At 37.0% G+C, this 19170-nt stretch overlaps 1 protein-coding gene across 1 annotated transcript in view; it reads left to right on the top strand.

The window, feature by feature from the left end:
- LOC126267374 (tetratricopeptide repeat protein 37) overlaps nucleotides 1–19170 on the top strand; it is a 159604-nt gene that overhangs the window by 16973 nt on the left and 123461 nt on the right. Inside the window, exons 5-7 of the mRNA XM_049972555.1 lie at nucleotides 1922–2282; nucleotides 2525–2757; nucleotides 9345–9644. Of these exons, the coding sequence (XP_049828512.1) occupies nucleotides 1922–2282; nucleotides 2525–2757; nucleotides 9345–9644 (894 nt within the window). The remainder of the gene's footprint in view (nucleotides 1–1921; nucleotides 2283–2524; nucleotides 2758–9344; nucleotides 9645–19170) is intronic.

Below are 19170 nucleotides of genomic sequence, written 5' to 3'. Positions count from 1 at the left end.
CCACGCCATCTTCCTTTTTTCTTTTTAGGACTACTCCAATAATGAAATAACAGTAAAGAAATGGAGTTTCAAACATTATGATCACATGAAGGATTTTTGTTTATAGGCACATTCGTAATAAATTAATTAGCTCTTTGATTTAGCCAATGTTCATACCCTTTTCCTTTAAATGTCTTCATAGGCAAGAAGCAATAACACTTCAGTAGCCTGTACCTAGACATGTTTCACTGCTACTTGTATCCTTTTTCTTGTGTGATTAGGGTTTATTCTATATTCTCCAATATTGAAAGACCTTTTGTTTGTTTGACTTTTCTTTTAAGTTCATTAACATTTGTGAAAATTTTCACATGCTATAAGACTAGACCAAACAAATACAAATTGTGAGGAAAGTTTGAACGATGTACTAGCAATATGTAATTAAATTTACAAAGAGGTAGTGTTCAAAAATTTCTGGTAGAACCCTTTCATCTGTGACTGGAAAGATTTTGATGACAAACAGGCTTAGTAGAAAGTCAATGAAGTGGAAACTTGAAAGCAAATGCCACTATACCTCATTAACGTGCAATATCAGCATGAGTGAGTTCCAATAGAGCAGGATGACCGTATTTGGAAAACAGATTGTACTGCAACCTTTTGTGTGTGCAGGGCACACTATTTAAACAGATAATTAAATTAACCACCCTATGTGGTTACAGTACGGACGATCAACATCTTGTCCACATGGCTGTAAAGGAGCATACATGTTGTCCATGGTATAGATTCAAAGGAGAAGCACTACACTGAGTGTGGACCTAGATGTGTGTTAAAGGTGTCACAGAATATACTACAAACAGGACTGGTGGTGTGCATGCCACAGTGATATTTTCTATTGTCCAAATACTAGAACAATCTTATTCTGAAATTTCTGAGATGTGCATCTAAACGCTGATGTTGCTTTGCTTGAAGGCAAAATTTAGTAATTTCATGTGAGTCCCACTTCAACCTGTACTATATTGATGGTTTCGTGGATGTTAAATACTACTGTGTTGGCAACTCTCTGACAGTCTGTTTTTTTTTTTTTAGTTACGTGACAGCCAAACACTAAAGTGTGATGGTTGAGGGTGACATTGTATAGTACGTGTGATCTCAACCTATGTATATTGACGGTATTATGACAAGGATAGATTGCTACTCACCATATGGCAGAGATGTTGAGTCATAGACAAGCACAACAAAAAGACTGCTAACCTTATGCTTTCAACCCGAAGGCCTTCTCCTGAATTAGACAACATGTATACATTCACACAAACACAGCTGACACACATATGACCACTGTTGTCTGTGACTGCCAAAGCTGTCCTCTGTTGCCAGAGATAGTTAATGCGCACGCACGTGTGTGTGTGTGTGTTTTTTTTCCAATTCAGGGGAAGGCCTGGCCAAAAGCTTACTTGTCTAGTAGTCTATTCTTTTCATAATGCTCTCACTATTCCATCCTGTATTTTCCATTGTTTGATTTTGCCTATACATTTGAGGTTTTAGAGTGTAATATGTGGTTCCTCATTCGGGCAATTCCACATTCAGTATTTCTCTTTTTTATATATGTATTCATTCTGATTACAGTATTTGGCGGCCTCACACCATACTGTAATGTCAAAGTCAGAGATTATGTATTGCTTTGCAAACTTTATCACTTCTGTATTGTCAGTCGTGTGACATTCCTAATCTGTAGTGTAAAGTTATTTCGGTCACATGTGCCCTTTGTGTTACAGTTTACACTGATGATGCTGTATTATTGATGTTACTGTAGTGAAATGAATTTTGTTTGTTCAGTGTGTTACTTTCACAAAGATCAGCGATCACCAGCAGCCTTTCTTTCCCGCAAGTGCATAAAATTTTTACGTTTGTTTGAATAAATTCAAACTTTTTTTCTGTCTATTAACAGCTGGAAGATGCATTGTCTGTCATCCTGCAAGATGATTTGGAAGAGGAAAAGGAGGACTATTACAAGAAATACTTAAAATTGCTTTATAAGTGTAAAAAGTATAAGGAACTTATGAACGAAGCAATAAATATGCATCTTTTGTATAAAAAAATGGAATATCCATTAGAATGGATATGCAAATGTTACAGTGAAGCTACAGTACATTGTCTTCAATCTGTTAATCATGTTAACAGTTGTATTGAAGATTACATTACTAAACTTCTTGCCCTAAACCAGAACTCAGGCCTAGCACTGCTTGCAAAAGGTGCTAAACTTTTCAATGATGGTAGCTTTACTGATGCCTGTGAGGTATTGAAACAGGGTGAGTACTACTGGTAGTTTTGGTTTTTGTAATGGAAAAACTAAAACAGGTTGTGTGTGTGTGTGTATGTGTGTGTGTGTGTGTGTGTGTGTGTGTGTGTGTTTGAGAGAGAGAGAGAGAGAGAGAGAGAGAGAGAGAAATTTAGTCAGTTAATTTCCTTCTCTTACAAATTAAAAAAGTCTTAAAAAGCCCAAAAGATTGTTTCATTTTGGCTCTGCAACTAATTTTTATTGCTTTTTCAGTGGTACCAATGATGCCAAACTCGTGTTATGTTTATGTTTTGCTGTGCCAGTGCTACCTTGCAACATACTGTTTTGTTGATTCAGAATTCTGTGCTAGAGAGGCACTGTCAAAATTAGTAAATCTCAAGCAGCCACAGCAAGATATGAAACATCTCTTGAATTTTGCCCTTGTAAAATCATTGTGTATGCAAGGTAGAGAAAAATGTGAGGAAGCTGTCAGCAAATGTGAGGAGGTGAGTTCATAGTTTCCAGTGAACCCAAGCAAGCATCTTTTGTCTTTCCTTTCAATTTATTTGATACTTGAAGTACTTCAGCAACACTTCACAAAATTAGTACTGCTTGAAGCTGGGTTGTCACGAACTTTTCTTTATACTGTCTCTCTATTCATTGCAACCTCCATAAAGACAAAAACGTGCCAGTATCAGCATATTTGTTCAATACACTATAGAACCCACAATCAAAACGTGCCAGTATTGTCTTATTTGTTCAGTATACTACAAAACCCACAATGAAAGCCAGAATCTTATATTCTTTCGTATTCTCAATGTAACCTTTGCTTTTTAATGAAATGTTATTACTGACATAAAATTTATGTTTGCTAAGTAGTATTTTATGGCCGACACAATCAGACACTTTGGTAAGGTCACAGAATATACCAACAGGGTAATATTTTTTGTTTAGATGTGCCGGAACTTCAGCTGTGAAGTCTTGTGTGGAGAACCCTTCACAAATGCCAAAATGGGTAGCAGTTAAACAAGTTTTCTGAAAAATGAGTTGGTCTTCTATCATAAGCCACTGTCTCAAAAACATTTGACAACAATAGGAATAATGAAATGGACATGTAATTAGAAGTGGTTTGCTTACCTCCAGTTTTATAGAGGAGCATGCTAATTATAATTTAAGATTGTCAAGAAACCTACACTGAGTCAATGACTGAAAGACAGCTTAATAATAGTCCTCCCAAGTTAGCTGAAGACTTGAGTACTGCACTAGAAACACCATCATAAACAAGAATTAGTACTTTTTAGTGATATAATTAATTTTCTCTCTTCTGCAGTGTATGTTTTACACCATCTTAATATCCTAATGAAGGATTTTACTATACTAGTGCTAAAGGAGTTTCAGCTCTTGACTACTGCTTGTCCTCTGAGTGAGAGAGTACTCGAGATATTGTAATCCCTGTAGTTGTCCATCCTTGATCCATCTTTCTGTTTAATTTTCTCCCCCATCCCCCCTTTATATATACTCTCTGCTTTACTACTCACTTCCCATCATTCTGGTTATTTGTGCATTAGCACTGTTACTGATTCATTATCTATGGTCCTATGTTATGGTACTTTTCTTGTATGATCTGAATCTAATTGGTTGGCATAATTTTGTTGTTAACAGATGGCCAGGTGAGATTCTTGACAGTTTCACAGCATAATGAGTGTGTGATTTCAACGTAAATGTCTCAGAAACTAAGATTGATAGAAAAATGCAAAAAACATTATGTTTATTGTGAAAACTGTAAGAATTTTATATAGGAGTTTCGAAATAGTTCGGTGATCTGCTGACAGATGGTAGTGTAATCATAATACATAATGCCTATAAATAATATGCTGAAGCTCTGAGCCATCAGTTCCACCATTGAAATGTGAAAGGAGGTTAGTGAATCAAAGAAAGAGGTTCAAATCATTTATTCCTTTTAACAAAATATAACATGTTAGCTCACCGACCCACAGCAGCAAGGCACAAGCTTCAAACATGATTTAATGCTTAAAAAAAAAAAAAAAACTGTGCAAAAACCATTTGCAAGCTCTTTGCCAAATTCCAGTGTATGGACTGTGTGGCTGGTGATCTAGAGGGGATTATTGGCCCCAGGCCGTATCTGTACAAGCTTTGCAGCAGAGAGCTGACTTCGCAAACCAAATTCTCACAACTGATAATGAAAGATCTCATGTTGGCTGCTTCTGGTTCATGGATGACGATCACTTCCTTCTGAATGGTGTCGTGAATAAAGAAAACTGGTGATTTTGAGGTTTCAGACATCCCCATTTGTGTGATGTAAAACCTCTGTATTCTCCCAATGTTACTGTTTGTACTGTGGTAAGCAGCAGAGGCATTATTGGCCCCTTTTCCACATGAGAAATGATCACTAGTGAATGTTATGTTACAATTTTGTAACAGTTTGTCACCACGGCTAGCATTGCAGGACTGACCTGGCCCCAAGTGATTCGTGCAGGATGGAGCAAGACTCTATCGCACCGAACAAGTGTTTCACTTTAATGATGGATACTTTAGGAATACAGTCATTGCACTGGATTACTGCAAATTTACTGGCACAGGCCTGGATTGAGTTCTGGATTCACATGATCCGACTCCTTGTCGTGATAACTTTTTGTGGGGCACATTCAAAGACACTGTCTACAAATCCATCCCATCCTACTGGGTGAGCTTGAATCGTCTATCTACATAGCTTCTGGATCCATTTCCATTAAGACCGTACAAGATACGGTGGCAACTTTAAACTTTTGTTTGTGCCACCTCTGTACTGCAAGTGGTGGGCATTTTGAAAAGATTTTGATGTGATTGAAGAGACTGCTTGCAGAATACAAGTTAAATTGTGCACGCTACTATTGTATGAGCTGCACAGCATATAGCACATCTGTTAGCACCTTTTAGAACTATTTTGAAACTTCTGTATAGCTTAAATGTAAAATTCTCACAACTTTCTCAGTAAACATACCTTTCATTGCACACATCTATCAGTCGTAGTTTTCAAGGTATTTAATTTTGAAATCAGGGAGTCCTTGGCTGGTTTCCCTCTATCATCCTGTCCCTTCCTTTTGTTGGTGTTTTCCATATTTTCCTCTTCACTTATGTTGCAGGAAAACACCTCATTTCTTCTAATATCAGTTTGCCTGATTTTCGACATTCTTCTGTAGCACCACATCTTTAACATTTTAATTCTCTCTACTTGATTTTCCCACTGTCCACGATTCACTGTCATACATTGCTATGCTCCAAATGAACATTATCAGGAATTTCTTCCTCAAATGAAGGCCTACATTTGACACCAGTACACTTCTTCCTGCTTTTTATATCCTGGCTTTGTACATCGTGGGTTATTTTACTACTAAGATACCAGAATTCCTTAATTCTTTTACTTCATGATGGCTAGTTTTGATATAATTTCTCACTGTTCTCATTTCCACTACTTCTCGTTATTGTCATCTTTTTTCTAGTTTACTCTCAATCCATATTCTGTACTCATTAGACTGTTCATTCCATACAACAGATCCTGTAATTGGGTTTTATACGTATTGTATATCACGTTTCTTCCCCTGTAGCTTACTCTTATTTTTCTCAGAATATCAAACATATTGCACCATTACACAGTGTCGAATGTTTTTTCTAGATAGACAAATTCTGTGAGCGTGTTTTGAGTTTTCTTCATCTTTGATTCCATTATCCAGTGCAGTGAGAACTGCTTCTCTGATGCCTTTACCTTTCCTAAAGCCAAACTGATCATTATCTAACAGATTTTAGTTTTATTTTCCATTCTCCTGTATGTTATTCTTGTCAGCAGCCTGAATGCATCAGATGTTAAGCTGATTGTGCGTATTGCCCTTGCTATCTTTGGAATTGTGTATAATATTTTTCCAGTAGTCACATGATATGTTGCCAGTCTAGTAGATTCTACACACCAACTGGAATAGTAATTTGGTTATTATTTCCCTTTAATGGTTTTAGAAATTCTGATTTGACCTCAGGTTTTCCAGAGCTCTTTTAAATTGTAACTCTCTAATACACGATCCCCTATATCAACGCTTGTTGGCTCCAGTTGCTTCTTCTAAAACATTATCAGACAAGTCCTCCCACTTGTTTAGGCCTTTAGTACTCTTTCCATCTATCTGTTCTTTCGTCTGCATTTGACAGTGGAATTCCCATTGCATTCTTAATGTTACCACCTTTGTTTTCAGTTTAACTAGAGGTTGTTTTGACTTTTCTATATGTGAGTCAGTCTTTCTTTTTCCATTTCTTAACATTTTTTCTGCAGCCATTTCACTTTAGCTTCCCTGCAGTTCCTACTTATTTCATTCTTGAATGATTTAAATTGCTGTATTCCTGTCTTTCCCGGAACCATTTTGTACTTCCTCCTTTCATCAACCAGTTGAAGTATTTATTTGTTACCGAGTTTTCTTAGAAGTTAACTTCCTTGTACCCATGTCCGAATGTGCCTCATCTGTGATTTCCCTTTTTAGAGATGTCCACTCATCTTCAACAGGACTGCTGTCCACTCATCCTCAACAGGACTGCCTACTGTGATATTCCTTATCACAGTATCAATATCGTTAGCGAACACCTCTTATCATTCCTCAGTGCTTCTGTATCCCACTTCCCTTCCACACTGATTCTTCTGTATGATTCTCATAAACTTCAGTTTACTCTTCTTCATTACTAAATTATGGTCTGAGTCTGTATCAGCTCCTTTGTATGTCTTAAATCCAGTATCAGATTTCAAAAGCTCCATCTGGCTATGATGTAGTCCATTTGGAATCTTCGCGTGTCTCCATTTCTTTTCCAATCATCTCTCTCCTCTTATGATTCTTGCACCGAGTACTCACTATGACTAACTGAAATTTATTGCAAAATACAGTTAGTCTTTCTCATCTCTCACTCCTACTCTCTAGCCAGTATTCTGCCATAATCCTTTCTACTATTCCTTCCCCTATAACCACATTCCAATTCCCAGCGATTAATAGATTATCATTTTCCTTTAAATACTTAATTACCAGATCAACACCCTCATATACTTCCCTATCTCTTCTTCTTCTGCTTAAAAAATTGGTGTGTTTATCTGACTTACCGTTGGCAGCATTAGTTTGCTCTCTAATCCAAACCGTTCACAGTAACTCACTGTTTGCCCTACTTTCCTATTCATAATGAACCATACTCACATTATGCCATTTTCTGCTGTTGTTCCTGTTACCCTATATTCATCTGACCAGAAATCCGTATCTTCTTTCGATTTCACTTCACTGACCTCCACCGTATCAGGATTGAGCCTTTGCATTTCCCTTTTCAGATTTTCTAGCTTTCCTACTGCATTCAAACTTTTGACATTCAGTGCTCTGACTCATAGAATTTTATCCCTTCATTGGCTATTCCATCTTTTTCTCATGGTCACCACCCCCATTGACAGTCCAAATGGGGGACTAATCCAAGATCTTCTACTAATGGAGAAATCACCATCACACTTTTTCAGTAACAGACCACACATACTATGGATACACATTAGCCCTTGCATCTTTAGTGCATAGCCTTCTGCATGCTCATGCCGTTGATAATTGCTGATTCTTCCGCCTTTTTGATGGTTTTCCAGCCCAAGAGAAAGGCAGTGCCCTGAACCTTTGTCCACTCGTCTGTTCTCTTTTACAGGGCCAACCTTCATCCACTCCCCCACTCTCTTTGACAAAGTCAACCTTTGTTCACTCCTCCACAGTCTTTGACAAGGCCATTGGCAAAGCACGGATGACTTTTCTTGTCAGAAGTCTTCAGCTGCCATTGCTGACAATTTTTATTCAAAATTTAAGCAAACCTGGAACCCATGACATTTTGTTTACTAATCAAAGGGCCAACTCCTAGACCATGCGTTCCCATTGTCAGATACCTTTTAATTCTAAATCACAGAAGATAGATCTAAAACCAAATTCTAAATGCTGTTGCACTATGTTAATATATCTTCATTGAGAACATTGCTATGGGAAATAATCTAAAGCTCGAAAACAACTACTCAGGGCATCCTTGATCAGTACTGTCTTCCCACCCTTCTGTAGTGTAACTCCACCACCCACCCAGTCTTTACAACACTCTAATCCATTCTTACACTGCACTCTCTCCTAACACTTTGTCATATGAATCATATACAAATGGAAGATCAGGACACAAGACCTTTCCAATGCAGTTTACTGTGACATCCTACTCCAAACCCACCAAAGGTTTATCCTTTCCTATCATAGGCAGACCACCTATGAAAGCAGTCATACCAGCTCTGCTGCACTTTATGCACAGAATTTTATGTGGGAATGACCACCAACCAGCTGTCCATTCAGATGAATTGGCACCGCCAAACTGTGGCTAAGAGCACAACTGACCACCCAGTGGTGGAACATACAGATTAGCACAGCATGCTACATTTTAGTAACTACTTCACATCCTCTCCAATACCAGCTTCTCTGAACTAGGTAGATGGGTGTTGACCTTGCAACGCAGCCTTTGATCCTATAATCATCCTAACCTCAGTCTTTGATAGCCCCCTGCCCTGCGACACTAATTTCACTCATTCTGCACCTACACGCTGTTCCGCACAATATCCCCTGCTCTTGTTCTGTCTCCCTCCCTCTTCTGTTCTCTCTCTCTTACTCTCCCAATCCACTCCCCTACATCTTTGTGAGCTGCAGGAGATCACTGGTGCCGTGTCACATTGCTGTCCCATGCATCAGCTGTCTCTCCCTCCCAGCTGTTAGCCGTCATTCACCCTTCACCGCACATCCTTTGTTTCACCTCTCACCCACTTCACCCAACACAACCCCTCGCCCAATTCGAACTGCAGATGTACAATGTTTGCACGTTGTAGTCAGCCAGCCCAATGAAAAATTAGAAAACACACATCAGTACACTGCAGTAAATTATGCTGTATCCTGAATTGCATCCTAGTATGCACTACAATGCCAAAATGGAATAGAAGATTTATCTTTGTAAAGTGTGTTGCATTTGTGTTTAATTATTAAGTAATTCTACACTTACAGATTCCTATGTGGTTTCTTTCTTGCAGATTTTGTCATCTTATGGCTTGAGTGCTGACATTCTCATCTGTATGGCAAGAGCATACATCTCTCTAGATGAGTTTGAACAAGCAAGAAAGTGTTTTGACATAATAGGGAATGAGAACAAATCATCTGTGTTACTACTTGAAGCACTTATGTTGAAAAAAGATGGTAAATTTGAAGAAGCTCTGGCTGCATTAAATGCAGCAGCAGCTACTGATCCCAGCCAGTCAGAAATATGGTTGGAAAAAGGAAAATTGCTTTGGGAGAAAGGAGAGCATGATGAGAGTCTGATAGCTTTCCTAAAGGTAGTGCACTTATTATAAAAATTTTGCACAGTTTAAACTTTAAATGAGTCAGAGTGTGAACTTTTATTACAAGTTAACCAAATTTTATATATTACATTTCTTATAAGCTAGTTTAATAATTGTCATTCAATATGGTAGTTTTCAAATAGTGAATTGCTGCAGATTATCATACTGCACTTCTAGAATCTTCTTTGTGGCAAAGGTAATTCTGTTAATTGAAGAAAGTAATTTTTGGCAGACCTCGTGCTCATTTAATTTGTCTACACATTACTCTGTGTCCTTACTTTTTGTCTTAAGTCTTCATCTAACTGAAATCATCAGTTACGTCAGGAAAATCAAAATTCATTCTCAGTTACTAAAATTGCTGATGGATAAGACAACTTTTGGTTCTTGTGCTCCTTTGCAAGGTTTTTAGTGTGTTCACCAGTTTACTAAAAGACAGTTCAGCCATAGACACTATGACTGGAATTGTACAAAAACGTCTAATTGCAGTACATCGGTTCAGAAAAATTGGTTGAATTTTTTTCCCATGTATGGAATTGAAAAGCTTCATCGGCCATTTCTGATTGGAAGACTTAGGTTAGATTAGATTAGATTAGATTAGTTTCTCGTTCCATAGATGCGTGCTGAGGAGATCCTCGTGGATGTGGAACACATCATAATTTATTTATTTATTTATTTATTTTAAAAACTGAAATAACAGTACTAATAGTATGAATATATACAATACATCATTTGTTTCTATTAAAAAATTCGTCAATGGAGTAGGAGTTGGCCACTAGTAAGTCTTTCGGGCTCCTTTGTAACTAAATTTTTTATGTTTGCTGACAAATTATTGAAGATGAGTGTTCCTGAGTAGTGGACCCCTTTTTGAACTAAAGTAAGTGCTTTTAAGTCCTTGTGCAGATCATTTTTGTTCCTGGTATGAACTGAACTGAGCTGTTTGTTGGAAAAAGAGATATATTATTTAGGACAAATTTCATTATGGAGTGAATATACTGAGAGGCAGTAGTTACTATACCCATTTCTTTGAAGAGGTTTCTACAGGACGTCCGTGAATTTACTCCACAAATAATACGTATTACACACTTTTGGACTCTGAAAACTTTTGTTTGACTTGAAGAGTTACCCCAAAGTATTATACCATATGACATTATGGAATGAAAGTAGGCAAAGTATGCAAGCTTTTTCATTTTTATGTCGCCTATGTCTGCTAACACTCGAATTGCAAATACAGATTTGTTAAGGTGTTTCTGCAGTTCTGTGGTGTGCTCCTCCCAACTGAATTTATCATCAAGTTTTAATCCCAGGAATTTAAGACTGTCAATCTCTTCTATCTGCTCTTCTTCATACTTTATGCATATGCTGGGTTGGAACCTCTTACAGGTTCCAAATTGCGTATAGTTTGTCTTTTCAAAGTTTAATGTCAGTGAGTTCGCTTTAAACCATTTATTAATATCCATGAAAATATCATTAGCAGATCTTTCTAGAACTACACTCGACACACAATTTATTGCAATACTTGTGTCCTGTACAAACAAAATGAACTCTGCTTCTAGCCCCTTTCACTGTCACCCTTTGTTTCCTGTTAGCGAGGTATGACTTGAACCATTTTGCAGCACTGCTCGTGACACCATAGAATTATAATTTATCTAAAAGGATGTTGTGGTTCACACAATCGAATGCCTTTGGCAAATCACAGAAAATACCTGCTGCTTGTAACTTGTTATTTAATGAATTAAGTACTGTAGGTGTAAATAGCCTTCTCGATATCAGAACCCTTCAGAAATCCAAACTGTGTTCTTGATAATATGTTATTTGTGGTCAGATGGTTGAGAAGCTGCCTGTACATTACATTTCTAAAATTTTTGAGAATGCTGGCAAAAGTGAAATCGGTCTGTAGTTTGATGGTATCTCTTTATCCCCTTTCTTGAATAGAGGTTTAAAATCTGCATATTTTAGCCAGTCAGGCAATCTCCCAGTTATAATTGACTGTTACACAAGTAACTTTGAATTGTACAAAACTCACAAGAACATGCCTTAATTAACGTTGTTGATATTTCATCGTAACCACTAGAATGCTTTGTTTTTTAAGATTTTATTATGGGAGTTATTTCTTTTGGTGAAGTGAGTGACATATTCACATACCTGAAGCTATTTGTAAAGGCTAGTTTCAGATATTCAAGGGCATTATTTACTGATCCTGACAATCCCATTCTATCAGTAACGGATATAAAGTACTTGTTAAATAGATTTGCCACACTATGCCCATTGGTTACTAATGTGTCATCTACCCTTAATGCTATTTGCTCCTGTTCCTTTCTGGTTCTACCAGTCTCCTTTTTGACTGAATCCCATATTGTTATTATTTTATTCCCTGACATTGCTATCTTCTTCTCGTAGTGCTTTGTTTAGATGACTGAATTACTTTTTTTACTATGTTACAGTATTCCTTGTACTTAGCTAAATCATCAGTAATGGAGCTATACTTGGTCGACAGATAAATTTTCCTTTTTGTCTTACAGGAAATCTTTATTCCTTGTTTAATCCATGGTTTTATTATAGACTTCTGTTTAATTTGAGTAACTTTTAGAGGAAAACAGTTTTCAAACATGATACTGACGTTGTTCATGAATGTGTTATATTTTTCATTCGTGTCACGAGCACTATAAACATCTTTCCAGTTCATATCTTTGAGCAGTTTTCTAAAACACTCAATTTTTGGTTGATTGACTACCCTCCTGTACTCAGATTTAGCAGTCTTGATAAACTGCTTAGAATTTACATCTATAACAAGGAGCTGCATGTCATGATCTGATAGTCCATTTATTACAGGTTTTATGATATGATTTTGTTCAAAGTAGACTGTAGTATATAAGCTCTTAATATGTAGAATTTCTTCAACTAAGCTGTCTGAATTTGATAAGTCTGAAGAATACTTTGAGACAAGATTGATGGTTCTAACTTTCAGTTCATCATTTTCTAGGTCCATAAAAACCAAAACATGAAAACAGATCACAAATTTGTTCACAGCTCACAAATTGTGTTGTCAAATCTGCCTTAACAAAATCCAAAACAGGATGGACAATAGAAGATTTGAATTCATTTGATGCTTCCAGCTGAAGTTGTGCAGGCATCTTTCCATCTGCATTGGGTTTTCTTTCGATGACAAACTCTGGTGAAATACCAATTGCCTTAGCAACTACTTTTGCTTCCTTCAAAATGGTTTCAGTCTCTACATTGAGAGAAATTTCTTTGTTCTGTATAATGATGTTTTCGTGGTCAGTAGAGGCCAAGATTTTGTGCCATAATGGTATCAAGAGGCTTTCGAAAGATCCAAAGTACTTCTTGAGTCCCAAAACAGTATATCCTGCCTTATTCACCAGGAACATGGGGATTGAAAGAAACAGGAGGATTGAGGGATATTGCTTCAAAATCGGGTGCACAGCTTGAAGTTTTTCACTCCACCGAATTTCAGAAATGCTTTGCACAAACAAAGGGACAGGCTGTGTCAACAATTACTAACCACAAGGACTGCCAGTCAACAAGGAATAAAAACTTTCAACATTTCCAAAAAAATCTATTATCATAATTCAGTGTAGCAGCATTGATCCATACTCTGTTCAGAAGCAGACACTTTTTTTTTTTTCTTCCCAGGATTCTAAGCTGAAAACCATTAGTGTGATCCTGCATGTTGGAGTCATTGTCATAGCTCTGAGCATGATGATCCACAAGTCTTAACTCAACGAGTTTTTAATGTTGACAGTAGTTCATCAGTTATAGCCTCACCTCTTTTCACACTAATGTTCATAAATTCAATGCATCTTTCACAGACTTTCAATGACTCTCTCTCTATATTTTGAAGTGTGTAGTGCAGAATGAGTACATTCTGCTCCTGGAGGGGAAATGTCAGGTGTTATATTAACAATAATTCCATAGAAGATAGACTCTTCTCTGTGATGTAAAATGATTTTCAATAGTTTTTGGGACACAGAGAAAATAAGTTCATTCTGCAAGTACCATGATAAGATAGTGACCTTGACTTATCATACTTTTGTTCGTCAGTTGGTTTTCTTTTACTTTAGCTAGTTACTTTATTATGTTTTCCAATCAATTCCAGTAGTCTCAAAAAAGAGAGAGACAGAGGGGGGGGGGGGGGGGAGAGAGAGAGAGAGAGAGAGAGAGAGAGAGAGAGAGAGAGAGAGAGAGAGAGAACTCATTGTGGACATCACCAAACTGAGTATTTTTTCCTAAAAAAAGCTAAACCTATACCACTAAAAAAGAATCCACCCATAATTCTTTGCAACATAGCTTTACATCTTGTTGCTGCACAGTTAATCATCTGTTGAAGATACATGTCAACACCATGCCCTTTCGATGATGTTTGAAGAGTTTTCCATTTTAAGTAGGGTTTTCAATTCTCAGGGCTTCTTTCATGCATTGGTAACAACCCGTAAAGTCTTTTGTGGGGTGCATTTTGTGGAGAAAACTCTTCTTTTGTGGGTTTACTCTGATTTGATTTACAAATGCTGCAAGGTAAACAATGAATACTGTTTTGTGATTTGCACCAAATTAACCATTCACTTGTTCTTTTACTGGCCGTTTTCATGCACAGCAATGTCTTGCATAAATGTTTCCCTGAAAGTTCCAGTGGAAAACACTTTGGTCTGATCTGATAAGGTGAGAAAAAAGTGTAAGATGATTATATTTCCTATCACACTGTATCACTCGTCACTGGAGGCAAAGTACCAGGATTATCCAAAATACAAGTGTTTGTGTCATCAGTATTTGTGCTAAGATCTAGATTAGCACATTTTTCATTACTTGGTGTACAATAAGACAATTTCTTTTGTTTTTTGTTTCCTCTTGACTCAGTTAGCTGCTCAGAATCGAAAGTATCTTGTTATTGTTTGATATGTTGTACATATTTTTAGTCTGAAACTGGCTGAACGACGAAGCATGAAAGTTGCTACCTGAGGCTGTTGTAGGTGCTTCCATATCATGGGGCTAAACTTTGTGTAACTCTTCATTTTCATGACACTACAAATATTTTGTAATAGTCTGACAACCTGTAGCTGCTTTTCCTAATTTGTCTTTTGACAGCTTTCTTTTCAAAGCCCCAGATTTTGTTTATAGCTCGACATCTTAACATGTTGTGTTATGTAATCTGAAATGAAAGAGTATGTTCCTGCCAGACTATGTTTCTTTATAACACAAGTCTACGTTTCTCAAATTGGATTATTAGTAAAAGTTACTCTTACCTTATCTTGTTCAATAATATTTTCACATAAATGAAATCGTATTAAAACAAAATGCTCATATACAAAATAACTTAATGTGAAAGTTAACCAAAGAAACACAATCACCCACAGTAGCAGCAGACAAAAAGGAAGAATTTAACACATGTCACATGGAGTTGACAGTTGGACTGCAACTGATATGCAATGTGCCTGTTTATAGAGCAGAGAGGAAGAAGGGAAATGGTTAGTCAGAAAATAGCCAAGACAGGGAGGGCAGATGCGATTGATAAGAGGGGATGTGTAGGGGAAAGGGCCTTACTGTATTAATACACACATAAGTTCACCAACAAACACAATGGCAATAACTGCCAGTGACAATGTTATTAAACGTTTATGATAAGCAATTTGTTATAAATATCTGTTTTAAATTTTGGGCTATGATTACCTGTAGAATCTGATAAAATTTCATTTGTTAAAAAAATATCCGAACTATTTTTTATAGTTTGCATTAAAATGATAATTAAAAAATTAGACTGCCTAGGACTGGGCCCAAGCCCCCTTCAGGCCCGGGGTCTGGTCACAGTGGTCTACCCAGCCCCCAACACCCCCACCCATGTGGGGGCCATATTATAAGTCGCACACTCGTGCAATGTTCTCATGCATTTCACTGCAAAATAGCAGTTTTGGCAAGAACAGTAACAGTCTTACTGTAGTAATTTTTTTTGTAGGAATCGTATTTATTGCCCTGTAGTGAAAGTTTGTTGGGTTTTAGACAAACATTGTGAGGAATTCATTCCACATAGCAGTTAAAATTTATTTGATTTTTCTTCCATATTCTTGCCTACAAATGGTCAGATTAATAAAGGGGAGAAACTTTTATTTAAGCACAGGACTGCCAGTAAGCTCAAGTCTGTTAATGGCTTTATTCAAATATTTGAATACATGGAATACATGCAGTACACAGTTTGTTCAATCCTGCATTGGCGTCAAAATATGGGGTGTCTAGGAAAACATGCTTTCTCGGATTGCTATACAACATTCAAACAATATTTATTACAAAATGGAAAATATAACAATATTTAACTTTGTGTTAAACAGATGTGTCGCAAGCAAAGGGTGACAAACAATAAGCAAGTTCTTCAGTATATACAATTCCTAATACAAGTGAAGTAATATAGTTGATGCTCCTGTTCAGGTCGCTAATCTTGAGGCTTCTTGTAGAACTGGGCCGCGACCAGTCGGGCACAGCACTTATGTTCCCTTTGCATAGAGGCCGCTGCTGCCGTGTTGTCATCCTGAAGAGGGGTCAGTTAGCATGGAATTGGCTGACATCTTCTTCACAGACCTCTCTGCTCTCTTGTGTCCGAATGTCATTCTGGTGCTTGACTTTACACTGCAAAACAGTTACTGGTTGTAAACTACCTTAAGTGACTGGTGTCACACTTTTAATAGAAATGCATCCTTACTTGAAGGTAGCGGTAAAACTTTTCATCTAAGAAACTATCTGCAGCTACAGAGGAACCAGCTGAATTTAACGTGGTTCTGCTATCACTGTAAGTTTTACACGTTCATGGTACCTAGTTGAACTTTTTTTTTATAAAGAACTGGTTGACAAAATATGTGCTACTTATGAGGTGGTTGATGTGGTTAGTAAACTGCGTAAAAAATTTTTATGTCATCCTCCGTACTTGTTTAGTTTTTTAATCAGAAACCTTATTTCTCAATACTCTTCTGACCAGAGAAGATCACTGCATAAAGCAGCCTGTGTAATAGGGGTCAAAATAAATCATCTTTGTCAGAGTAGCATACTTAGTTTCCAGTTATGAATAATAAAGTGCTGCTCATGGCTGCTGTGCTATCTGTTGACAAGCCTCAAAGTTTTGTTTCATATAACAGAGCATGTGAGTGTTGTCACTTTACAAGAAGTGTTATCAGCATGGGAGGCCATCTGCCAGATTTGAATCCATCATGGCAACGGCATTCCAACATTCAGCCACTATCATGGAATAAAATTGATGGCCCACCTTGCTTAAGGCCACTACTTACAAATTATGGCGCATAAATATCCCTTTGACATTGCAGCCAATTCGGAGGCTACGGTGAGGGCTGTGTGCGCTTGACCATCTTGCTAACGCTGTCTCCCTCCTGCCCCACCATCACAAACCCAGAACACTGTACAGCCTATGATGCATCATCACAGTCTACAGTGCCAGTGAACTTGAATTGAAAGTGATTTGTGTTATTGGTAACAGTACAATATTTTTGTTAGTAGCTAGTGTCATAATGGAAAAAAATTAAAAGGTATTCCTATGAGGCAGGCTATAAATTGAAAGTAATAGCATATGCAGAAGACCACGGAAACTGAGCGGCATTTCGGCCCTTCACATAGAAAATACCATTAGTGACTGGCGGGCTAGTAAAGAAGAAATGAAAAAAATGACAAAGACCTAATGTGCAAACACGGCACTGAAAGCAAAATGACTAAGGTAAGATGATGATGTATTGAAATGGATTCAAGAACACCATCACATTGGCATTGGAATCAATACAAAGGACATAAATGCTTATCCTGTTGAGAATGGTCTTTCAGATCATAGTGCACAGCTTGTTACAGTACATGACATAGCTCCATGCAGTATAATAAATCAGACTTTCAAAGCAGTGCGTTCAATTAACAATATAAATATTGCAAACTTTAGGGAAAGCCTACAGCAGCTAGACTGGGATGAAGTGTATAAGGAACCCGATGCAAACTTGAAATATAACTTATTTCACAATACATTTTTAAGGGTATTTGAAAATTGTTTTCCCAAGAAAATAGTTAAACATAATTCCAAGAAAACATATAAAAAACCTTGGCTAACTAAAGGAATAAGAATATCTTGCAACCGTAAAAGAGAACTGTATCTAACATCAAGAGGGAGTACTGACCCCGAAATTGTTCAATATTATAAAAACTATTGTGCGGTACTAAGAAAAGTTATTAAAAAGTCCAGAAGCATGTGTATCATGTCTGAGATCAGTAACTCTGATAATAAAATTAAAGCAATTTGGAATATTATTGAAAGGGAAACAGGGCAACCAAGAGCACAGGAAGACTTTAGTGCAATAAAACTGAATGACAAGTGCACTAACAAACAATCAGAAATTGAAAATATTTTGAATAATCATTTTTTAAATGTTGTGGAGAAAATAGGATCTAGATCTTCACTAGAAGAGGCAAGGCTATTAATAGAAGAGGCCATACCTGCGCAGTTTGAAACAACTGTAATTCCACCAACCTCTCCCTCTGAAATCAGTAAAATAATAAAATCACTGAAAAGTAAAAGCTCTTACGGAATTGATGGCATTTCCAGCAAAGTACTTAAAGCTTGTTCCCCACAGATAAGTAGGATTCTCAGCCATGTATGTAATAGCTCTTTGGAGCAGGGTGTTTTCCCTGATAGACTGAAATATGCCATTGTAAAACCATTGCATAAAAAGGGGGATACGTCGGATGTCAACAACTACCGCCCAATCTCTCTTCTGACAGCTCTATCAAAAATTTTTGAGAAAGTAATGTATTCAAGAGTAGCCTCTCATATTTGTAAAAATAAAGTACTAACAAAATGTCAGTTTGGTTTTCAGTAAGGCTTTTCAACAGAAAATGCTATATATGCTTTCACTGATCAAATATTAAATGCTCTGAATAACCGGACATCACCCATTGGTATTTTTTGTGATCTCTCAAAGGCCTTTGATTTTGTAAATCATGGAATTCTTTTAGATAAGCTAAATCATTATGGTTTGAGTGGGGCAGTGCACAAATGGTTTAATTCATACTTAACTGGAAGAATGCAGAAAGTTGAAATAAGTGGTTCGTGTAATGTTAAAACAGCTGATTCCTCAAACTGGGGTGCTATCAAGCACGGGGTCCCACAGGGTTCGGTCTTAGGTCCTTTACTGTTCTTGATATACATTAATGACTTACCATTCCACATTGATGAAGATGCAAAGTTAGTTCTTTTTGCTGATGATACAAGTATAGTAATAACATCCAAAAACCAAGAACTAAGTGATGTAATTGTAAATGATGTTTTTCACATAATTATTAAGTGGTTCTCAGCAAACGGACTCTCTTTAAATTTTGATAAAACACAGTATATACAGTTCCGTACAGTAAATGGCACAACTCCAGTAATAAATACAGAATTTGAACAGAAGTCTGTAGCTAAGGTAGAATTTTCAAAATTTTTAGGTGTGTCCATTGATGAGAGGTTAAACTGGAAGCAACACATTGATGGTCT

This window comes from Schistocerca gregaria, chromosome 4, assembly GCF_023897955.1.
Source record: "Schistocerca gregaria isolate iqSchGreg1 chromosome 4, iqSchGreg1.2, whole genome shotgun sequence".
Classification (NCBI taxonomy): Eukaryota; Metazoa; Arthropoda; class Insecta; order Orthoptera; family Acrididae; genus Schistocerca; species Schistocerca gregaria.
This window is presented reverse-complemented; position numbering and strand designations above follow the sequence as displayed.